The sequence below is a fragment of the Aquarana catesbeiana genome, linkage group LG04 (genome assembly GCF_042186555.1).
Source record: "Aquarana catesbeiana isolate 2022-GZ linkage group LG04, ASM4218655v1, whole genome shotgun sequence".
Taxonomy (NCBI): Eukaryota; Metazoa; Chordata; class Amphibia; order Anura; family Ranidae; genus Aquarana; species Aquarana catesbeiana.
The window spans coordinates 436,798,405-436,808,734 of record NC_133327.1 but is presented as its reverse complement, the minus strand read 5'-3'; the positions used below and the strand labels follow the sequence as shown (position 1 = coordinate 436,808,734).

The 10,330-nt window shown below is 44.8% G+C and overlaps 1 protein-coding gene across 1 annotated transcript; it reads left to right on the top strand.

Moving 5' to 3' along the window:
* Positions 1-1,086: 1,086 nt before the first annotated feature.
* SF3B5 (splicing factor 3b subunit 5) lies at positions 1,087-7,023 on the top strand. The gene is made up of 2 exons (XM_073627428.1): positions 1,087-1,313; positions 6,381-7,023. Exon 2 carries the CDS (start codon positions 6,520-6,522, stop codon positions 6,778-6,780), a length of 261 nt encoding a protein of 86 aa, XP_073483529.1. The 5' UTR covers positions 1,087-1,313; positions 6,381-6,519; the 3' UTR covers positions 6,781-7,023.
* The last annotated feature ends 3,307 nt before the right edge of the window (positions 7,024-10,330 follow it).

Genomic DNA, 10,330 nt, shown 5'->3' with positions numbered 1-10,330 from the left:
AGATCGCAATTTGCCTGCACCAGATCGTAAGGTACCGCAGTACCATGTGATTTGGTGTGGTGCATTTTTGAAAAGTTGTGCATGCACTGCTTTTGTGTGCGATTTCAGCCCATTCACATGAATGGGCTGAAAAATCGCCCTGCAATGAATTGCACAGGAAGGTGGAGCACGTTCCTGTGTGATTCTGGGGTGAACCAGTACTTAAAAGGGCATTTGATGAAGCACAATGTCTGTCAGCACTGAAAAGAAAAAGCTGAGAGCTCAATCTAAGTGCAGCTTCACACAGAACGCAGTGTGTTCCCTGCACCACGCTCAAAATGCATGGGCGTGAATACATTCTTAACAACACCTCAAACGCAGTTTGCGTATTCCTGCAGCACCATGCGATCTGGTGCAGTGTGTTTTTTAAAAGTAGCGCCTGCCTACTTTTTGTGCAATTCGATATGATTTCAAAATTGCACTGCACTGATTTGCACAGGAATATAGACTGCGTTCCTGTGCGATTCAGGTATGAGCCTGCCCTACACCTAGGTGGGTTATATAGGAGCACTTACAGGAGATGTAGGATAAGATGGGGAGAAATTATTAGACCTCAGCTACAAGAGGATGCCTGCAGCACACAGATGTGTCCAGTAGGGGGTCTGCTGTGATGTAAATCTTTGGCTTTAATGAATGTAGCGGTGGCAGAGGCAATACTGTAGTACAATCTTCAAAGCAAGCGAATAGAACAGCTAAATAAAAACGAAAGAATAAATGGAGCACAGCAATAGGTGGGTGCAATATGCAAAACGTGTCATAGACCACTTGTATTATGTAATGTTATAACAACTGTGCGGGTAATCCCATTCAATAGACACACAACTCCCAACACTAGCGCATCTGCGCATGCGCCAACTCCAAAGCTCACAGGAAAGCTAAGAAGTCGAGCGCCGAGCCCAAAAAGTACATGAAACCAAATAACCATATAAATGCATGTGAGACACAAGGGGTGCAGGATTTCACGGGCGGCACATCATGAACTTCGTCTCCCATGCTGCTTTACGACAGAACACCTTGTTAGGCTCGAGCTCGGCGCTCAGCTCCTTCCCCTGATAGCTTTCCTGTGAGCTGGGAGTCGGCGCATGCGCAGATAGTACAGGCCTGCGTCTTCTCGTGGTTGCAGCGTCCAGGACACTTCCGGGATTGTGTGTGGTAGTCGGTCTTTGTCTTCTGATCAGGATCAGCATTTATAGCAGATCGGACGGTCCTTATTTCCCATTGGAGCACCCCCTAGGCCAGCGTTGGAGTCACTTGCTCCCACATCACTGATCTTGGTGAGTGCATTATTCTAACTCCTAATATATTCCATGATCTAACACCATGTACCCTTACATTCGCTTCTCTCTGCTTTTTCTTCTTCCAATGGCTGCCAGCGACTAGCAGACTGCTGGATGTGGTTTAAGTCTGCTCAGCAGTAATGGTTCATTTCATAGATATGCTGATCTGGGAACCCCGGCCTGTGATGGAGGATGAGGAGTTCCCAGACACACCTGCTGCAGGATCAGCCCTGTCTCTAACATACTGAATGGCTGAAAAAACAAAGGAGGTGCACAGAACAGGCTCTAAAAAGTAAAGCACTAATAATCTGTGAGGTATTGGTATCTGAATTCCGGCTACAGTGGCAGGACAAAAACTGGGAGGGGGGGAAGCATTTACAGGAATGCATCAGCTGTATTTTCCTCCTGTGGCAGCTGAAAGCCTGCTTCTCCTCCTCACTGGCATTCAAGGGCAGCAGGAGGAAAATGCAGCCTATACATTCTTGTAAATGCTGCCCCTCCTGGGGCTCCCCATGGATTCATGGATTCTATGCATGAAAGTAGAAAACCTTTTTGAAGGGAGTCTCTTCCAATTGTTCACAGCTCTTACTGTGAAGAAACCTTTCCATATTTGGAGATTAAATCTCTTTTCTTCCAGTTGTAAAGAGTGCCCCCTTGTCCTGTGATGACTTTAACTACTTCAGCCCCGGAAGATTTTACCCCCTTCCTGACCAGAGCGTTTTTTGCGATTCGGCACTGCGTCGCTTTAACTGACAATTACGCGGTTGTGCGACGTGGCTCCCAAACAAAATTGACGTCCTTTTTTTCCCACAAATAGAGCTTTCTTTTGGTGGTATTTGATCGCCTCTGCGATTTTTTTTTTTTTTTTTTTTTTTTTTTTTTTTTTTTTTTTTTTTTGCGCTATAAACAATATAAGAGCGACGGTTTTGAAAAAAACGCTTTTTTTTTTTTTTTTTTTTACATTTTGCTATAATATCCCCCAAAAATATATAAAAAAAACATTTTTTTTTCCTCAGTTTATGCCGATCGTATTTTTCTACATATTTTTGGTAAAAAAAATCGCAATAAGCGTTGATTCGTTTGCACAAAAGTTATAGCGTTTACTAAATAGGGGATAGTTTGATAAAAAATTTTTTTAATAAAAATGCTTTTTTTTTTTACTAGTAATGGCGGCGATCAGCGTTTTTTTTTTTTTTTTTTACTGCGACGTTATGTCGGACATTTTTGGGACCGTTGTCATTTATACAGCGATCGGTGCGATTAAAAATGCATTGATTACTGTGTAAATGACACTGGCAGTGAAGGGGTTAACCACTAGGGGGCGGGGTTAAGTGTGTCCTAGGGGAGTGATTTCTAACTGTCAGGGGGATGGGCTGGTGTGCGACGTCACTGATCTCTGCTCCCAATGACAGGGAGCAGAGATCAGTGACACTTGTCACTAGGCAGAACGGGGAGATGCTGTTTACATCAGCATCTCCCCGTTCGTCCTCTCCGTGAGGCGATCGTGGGTATCCCATCGGCGATCGAGTCCGCGGGACCTGCGACCCGACTCACGGAGCTCCCGGCCGGTGCGCACGCAATGGCACGGCGGGGAATTCAAATGGACGTACAGGTACGTCCATTTGCCCAGCCGTGCCATTCTGCCGACGTACATCGGCGTGCACCGGTCGGGAACTGGCTAAAGGGTACGTTCACCTTTACAGAAAAATCTGTAAGGTGAACTTACACTGGACCCCCTCGTCCCACTGACGTGCAGCTCTCCCTTTCTGAGCCCTGCTATCGCCTCCTCCCCTGAATCGGGGCTTAGAATTCCCCCTTGACTTAATCTCCAAAACGTCCCCCATTAGAAGGGACGTTTCGAAGCAATCTAATTGGTCGGCGGCACCTACCAATCAGATCCCGCGTAGCCCGTCCTGTAACAGGGAAAAAGTAGAGAGAATACCGAGGGGATTTCTAAGAACTGATCCGGTGAGGCGGCGATAGCAGGTCTCAGAACAGGAGATCACCGCGCTGCAGGTCAGCGGGACAGGGGGGTTGAGGAGGAGTCCTGTGTAAGTTCACCTTACAGATTTTTCTGTAAAGGTGAACTTACACTTTAAAGTGAATAACTCAACATCATGTTCGCTATATGGACCACTTATGTATTTTATACATGTTGATCATATCCCCCCTTAATCTCCTCCTCTCAAGAGAGAATAGATTCAGTTCCTCTAATCTTTCCTCATAGCTGAGCTCCTCCATGCCTCTTATCAGTTTTGTTGCCCTTCTCTGCACTATCTCCAGTTCCCCGATATCCTTTTTGAGAACTGGTGTCCAAAACTGAACCTTATATTCCAGAAGAGGTCTTACTAATGATTTGTACAGGGACATAATGATATCTCTCTGGAGTCCATACCTCTCTTAATACAAGAAAGGACTTTGCTCGCTTTGGAAACTGCAGCTTGTCATTGCATGTTATTATTGAGCTTATGATCTACCAAAACTCCCAGATCCTTCTCTACTATGGATACCCCCAGTTGTACCCCCCCCTAGTATGTATGATGCATATTCTTAGCCCCCAAGTGCATAACTTTACATTTAACAACATACCTCATTTGCCACTTAATTGCCCAATTTAACAGTGCATTGAGATTGGCTTGTAAGTTGGAGACATCCTGTAAGGATGTTATTCCACTGCATAGATTAGTGTCATCTGCAAAGACAGAAATGATACTTTTAATCCCAGACCCAATATCATTTATACATATATCAAAATAGGTATTTCAATCTGACAGCTCAGGAAGCCAGAAAACTGGACTGCAGCTACTATTAAAAGGTAAAAATCCCTCTCTGGCACACTCGATAAGGCTCAGCCCTACCCGTTACATTGGCAGACCAACTTCATCACAGGGGGCCAAAATCCTCCCCATGATGAATTCGGGCTGCTAAACAATTTAACACCTTCCCACCTGGCCTATAGCAGAATGACAGCCAGGCGGTGGCTTTAAGATCCTGACTGGCCATCATATGACGTCCTTCTCGTGCGCACCCCCTGGGGCGTTCATTACGGCAATCGCTGATGATCTGTGTCCCTCGGACATAGCGCATTACTGATCAGTGTAAAGAGCCGATATCGTCATTTCCTTTCCAGAGCTCTGTCAGTGTCTGAGGAAAGTAAAACCAGCTTTCCAGGTACAGGGGACATTTACACTGATAATCGGTGCAGCCTCATCAGTGCACTTCAGTGAAGGAGAAAAATGATGTATTTACAAAATTTTATAACAGAAACGAAGACTTTTTTGTTTAGCAAATTAAAAAAAAAAAAAAAAAACTAGTGGCGATTAAATACCATGAAAATAAAGCTCTGTCTCAAAAAAATGATAATTTAATTTGGGTACAGTGTTGCATGATCGTGCAATTGTCATTCAAGTGCAATATTGTCCTGGACAGGAAGGGGGCTAAAGTGCCCGGGTTATAAGTGGTTAAATTACAGATTTTAGTAATGCCTTAATGTTCACGGGATGTTTTTACAACCTCTCCTGAACTATTTAACTTAACAGATAAAAACCCACGTTTAAAACGTCAGTTTTGCCGCTTTTGCATTTAGAAGCGTTTGAACACATTTCCGCTCTCCTCCCTCCCCTTCACCCGCCATGTCGGGCTCGTGGATGAGTAAGGGGGGGCTCCAGTACCAGGGATGTGTGAAAGCAATCGGGCAGCAGAGCAGCTTCCCAGATGCTTCCATCTGACAGGCAGGAGTCTGAAGTCACCGGATTGTGTGTGAAACCCACAGATGTCAGGTCCCTATGACGTATGGACCTGGCAGTGAAAGGGTTAGAGCCCTTGCACACTGGGGCGGGGGGCGGCGTCGGCGGTAAAACGCCGCTATTATTAGCGGCGTTTTACCGTCGGTATGTGGCCGCTAGCGGGGCGGTTTTACCCCCCGCTAGCGGCCGAGAAAGGGTTAAATACCACCGCAAAGCGCCTCTGCAGAGGCGCATTGCCGGCGGTATAGCCGCGCCGTCCCATTGATTTCAATGGGCAGGAGCGGTATACACACCGCTCCTTCACCGCTCCGAAGATGCTGCTGACAGGACTTTTTTTACCGTCCTGCCAGCGCATCGCTCCAGTGTGCAAGCCCTCGGGGCTTTCACACTGGGATGACAGCAGCGGCACTTTCGGGGCGGTTTGCAGGCGCTATTATTAGCGCAATAGCGCCTGCAAACCGCCCCAGTGTGCAAGGGCTCTTAGAGGCCAGTGTTTTGGGAGTCTTTTGTCTTGTGGTGTTCTGGAGATGCACACTGAGCTGCACATGTGCAGCTCAGCATAAATTCGGTAAAAAACTGGGAAGGTAAGTTTGTACTGCAGGAAAAAACCTAGCACGTGTCTTCTCAAACAGCCCACAGTTTTCTAAGGCTTCTTTCACACTCATGTTGGAGTTGTGGTGCACCGTTAAGAGCCATACATGTTTAGATTGCTTTTCAGAGGGCGTTTAACAGGCGGTTAGGAGGCAGTATATTGCCTCCTCGCTGCCTGATTTACCCTAAAATACTGCCCTAAAACTGCATGGCATTGCATGTGGTTGTGGCATGGCCCCATTGAACTTGTGCCGCTTGTCAAACTCTGCACCTCAAGTTTAAAATGCCATAGCTGCGGCATGTGAACAGCCACTTTCGGGTAGCCAGCTTGGTGGAAACCGTGGCTCAGCTGCCTGTTTTTACAGCCCCCGACTGAAAGAGACCTAAAAGTTGGGGTTAATTCTGTTGTTCAAAGCAGATGTTTAAAATAACACTTATTGGGAGGATCACCAGGTGGTAATAAAGTTTAAAAAAAATTAAAAAAAGATTGCAGACTGACTGTGACCAGGTTAAATAAAGTTTATTATTTCAAATTAAGTAGTCACCTCCCCTTCACAGACACTCGCCTCCTCCCACAATACCCCACATGACAACTTATTCTTCCGGGTCATAGAGCCTGAACAGCTCCTATTCATAAAATAATGCACACAATAGCAATATTTCTTTATTACATAAGTGTATGAACCTGACTTTGAAATGACATGTTGTTTTGTGTCTGTTATCACAGAGCCGGAACCAACAGCCCTGGGTAGAGTAACAGAAGTGGTACACCTGTGTTTCCGGCCACGTCCCTTCCACTTTGGCTGCAGACCTGAAGGAGTGACACCGCCTGTTGTAATTGTTGCTCACCAGGTGTTTGAGACGCCATGACGGACAGATACACCATTCACAGCCAGCTGGAGCATCTTCAGTCCAAGTATATTGGTACGGGCCATGCAGACACCACTAAGTGGGAATGGCTGGTTAACCAGCACAGGGACTCCTACTGCTCCTACATGGGCCACTTTGACCTGCTCAACTACTTTGCTGTTGCAGAGAATGAAAGCAAAGCCCGGGTGCGCTTCAACCTAATGGAGAAGATGCTGCAGCCATGCGGGCCGCCCGTGGACAAGCCGGATGACTCCTGAGGCTGGGGACAAAGCAAGATGGGGGCTGCAGTGAGACTGAGAGCTGAACATGGGACACTGCTGTGTACTGGGAGCTTTCTCTATTCAGCTTTGGATTGTCATCTTCTGCCCTGACTGATCCCTGTGCTGTGCAGCCTATCAGATGGGATTACAGAGGAACACTGTCATTGACCACACCATGATATGTTTAAGTGTTTCCTCTCTTTTACTTTTTTTATTTTGAAAATAAAATGTTAAAGCAAAGTTTACTGGGGTTTCTTTCTGAGTATGTACAAAGGTGGTTATAGTCCCTTAAGCCAGCCATAGACAAATCGAAATTTGGCCGGTTCAGCAGGAACAGGCTGAATTTCTATCGATCTATGGGCAGATCAAACTATCAACTTCAGTACAGCCAGCCTGTCAGTTTTTTTGTTTTTTTTTTGCCTGATCAGTGGCAATGGCTATAGCTGCCAGCAGTCATCATTGTATTCTGCCTTGGGGAAGGGTTCCCGCCAGTAGAACACATTGGTGCCGTGGGAGAGATTCCCCCATCAACACAGTTAGTGTTAGAAAGTAAGAAAATTGCATAATATATGGCCTGCCTTAGGCCCTTTCACAGTGGCAGAGTCCAGCCATTCAGCAGGGGATCTCTCCTGTCTGCTCTGTTGAGGCAGAATGGCCACAGCCCGTTGTCCTCTATGGGCTGTCGGACAGAAATGGATCGCCTGTCTGTTTCCATCCGACTGTCATTCGATTCAATCTGCCAGATGTATGAGGAATGAATCCCCATCCATCTGTTTTTAGCGGACATGATCGGATGTCAGAAGATGTCAATGGACTTGTGTCCATTTAACATCTGCTGCTCCATAGAGAGCAATGGATGGTCCGATCGGCTCCGCCTGGAAAAATTGACAGGTGGACCCAATCAGTCTCTGTGTGAAAGGGGCCTTAGTCTTTTTTTTTTTTTTTTCTCCCCAGTTAGACTGAATTCACACCTATGCCTGTTTTCCCTTTTTTTTTTTTTTCCAGTGAAATAAAAATACAAAGCTGCGAATTAAGCCTAAATGGTAATTTCCATCATCATGTCTCTTTTGAACAACACTCAGATATACAGTATGCACTGCAAAATAAAAAATGCAGTCTGCAATATTTTTTTTTTTTTTTTTTTTATGTGGTGAGACTCACTAAACAATTCACTGCTTTGAAGTGCCCTTCGTTTTTAATGGCAGCCCAATGCATGGCAATGAATATCTGTGCCTGCTTTGGTAGAAATGGTCCATGCTGGTGCCTTTAAAGAATAAGTGTACTTTAAAACCAAGTGCATTTATCATATTTTTATTTTATTTTTTTCCCCTGACTTAAGGTGGAATTCCAGGCTAAACCCTAATTAAACTTAAAAATGCTCCCTGATCAACACTTCTAACATAGAGGCTAACTACAACATTTTGCTAAGGTGGTATCTGGTCCTGAAAAGAATAGTTTCTTATGTCACAGAAACTTCTCCATTGTGTTTTAGAGATTGAGGACATCAGGGGACAATGTTTCACATATGGTGGCTATGCCCTAAAGTAAAAGGTTTTTGGAATAGAGTTTGATCTTATTTCTTCTCTAGCTAATATTTAAACAAATCCCCAAAACAAGCACTACTTTGCAGCCAAATGGAGAAGATCCCTAAACACTTCAGAAGATTGACATGCTAAATGAACATCTTTCAGCCATATTAAATAAGGTTCAATTATTTGAGAAATCCTGGGATCCATGGACTAAATATGGAACTGTTTCCACTTGAAATTACTTCAAAAATAGAAATGTCAGCACAAGATGCCTTGTGTCTTTAACCTTTTTCCTTTCTTATCTTTTTTATCTTTTTTTTCCTCTTTCCTTTTTTTTTTTTTTTTTTTTTTTTTTTTTAATTTTGGCCACATAAGGTCTTTGTTGGACCCATTGTAATATTCACCTACAATCTTAGGATGACAAACTCATCTGCATTTGTTTACAAAAGCTTATTAGACTTCATGTACATTTAAAGTGATTGTAAAGTCTTGTTGTTTTGTTATTTTGTATAGGAAAAATCGCGGACCCCTGACCTGGCCCCCCCCCCCCCCCCCCAGCTGACTTTTGACTGCAGCGGGTGCCATTGGTGCCACTGCTGTGTCTCTTTCAGGCTGCTCCCCTCCAGTCACATAATCTCCGCCTGTGGCGGCAGCAAGTGAAAGGAGAAAGCACTCGACAATAGTTGGTAATGTCTGGGAGTGTGATGTTGCCTATAGACTATGGCCCATTCATTGTTAGCGTTCCCTCCTCTTGCTGTTGGCTGATAGAGGTCAGTCAGCATAGGTGCTACTAGAGAGGAGGGAGCATTTTTAAGATTGGTTAGGTTTAGCCTGGTATGCTACTTTAACCACTTCAGCCCCGGAAGGATTTACCCCCTTCCTGACCAGGCCGTTTTTTGTGATACGGCTCTGCGTCGCTTTAACTGACCATTGCGTGGCCGTGCGACGTTGTACGCAAACAAAATATGTCCTTTTTTCCCCTCAAATGAAGCTTTCTTTTGGTGATATTTGATCACCTGCGTTTTTTTTTTTTTTTTTCGCTTTAAACAAAAAAGAGCGACGGATCGGACACTTTTGACACTACGTTGGGACCGTTGACATTTATACAGCGATCAGAGCTTAAAATAGCCATTGATTACTATATAAATGTCACTGGCAGGGAAGGGGTTAACACTAGGGAGCGATCAAGGAGTTAACTGTGTTCCCTAGGTGTGTTCTAACTGTAGGGGGATAGGACTGACTAGGGAAGGAGAGAGATCAGTGTTCGTACTTAGTATGAACACACGATCTGTCTCCACTCCCCTGAGAGAACCGGGATTTGTGTGTTTACACACACAGATCCCGGTTCTCGCTCTGTCACGAGCGATCGCGGATGCCCGGCAGTCATCGAGTCCGCCGGGCATGTGCATCGGCTCCGTGGACTTGCGGTGGGCGCGTGCGCCTGCTGTGACATCTTAAAGGAGCGACATACTGCTATAAAAGCATTTTAGTAATATTCTTTATCAGTATACCAGTATAACTGCGGCTGGTCGGCTAGTGGTTAAAGGATGAGTTTACCTTTGGTAACATGTTACACCTATTTTTACGGTGAAACATGTAACATGTTCCCAATTCTGCAGTCACTGCCGGATCCCCCCTCCCTGTGACAGCAGTACATTTTTGAGCCCTTTTTTTTGGAATAAAATATAATTCATATACAGTATGGACAGCTTTTAGAACAGTTCTTAAACTACCTACTGCGTCAATTTAATTAATCTATGCAAGACCCTAGAACAGAAGTGCTTCTTCATGCAAGGAATTTATATTGTTTCCTTGTGCTGGGTGTTCTGATAATCTAAACAAGCATGTCTGTTTCATTAGGATTGTTGTGGCCTGTTTCCAGCACAGCAGCCTCTTTATGTTTACAGTACAATTATCTGTGGGGTGGTTCTGCAAGCTTGGCAGGGAGTTCATACCCACCATCTTATGCCAAGTACAGTTTTCTCTGTACTGCAAATATGAGTGGCAATACCAGCCAC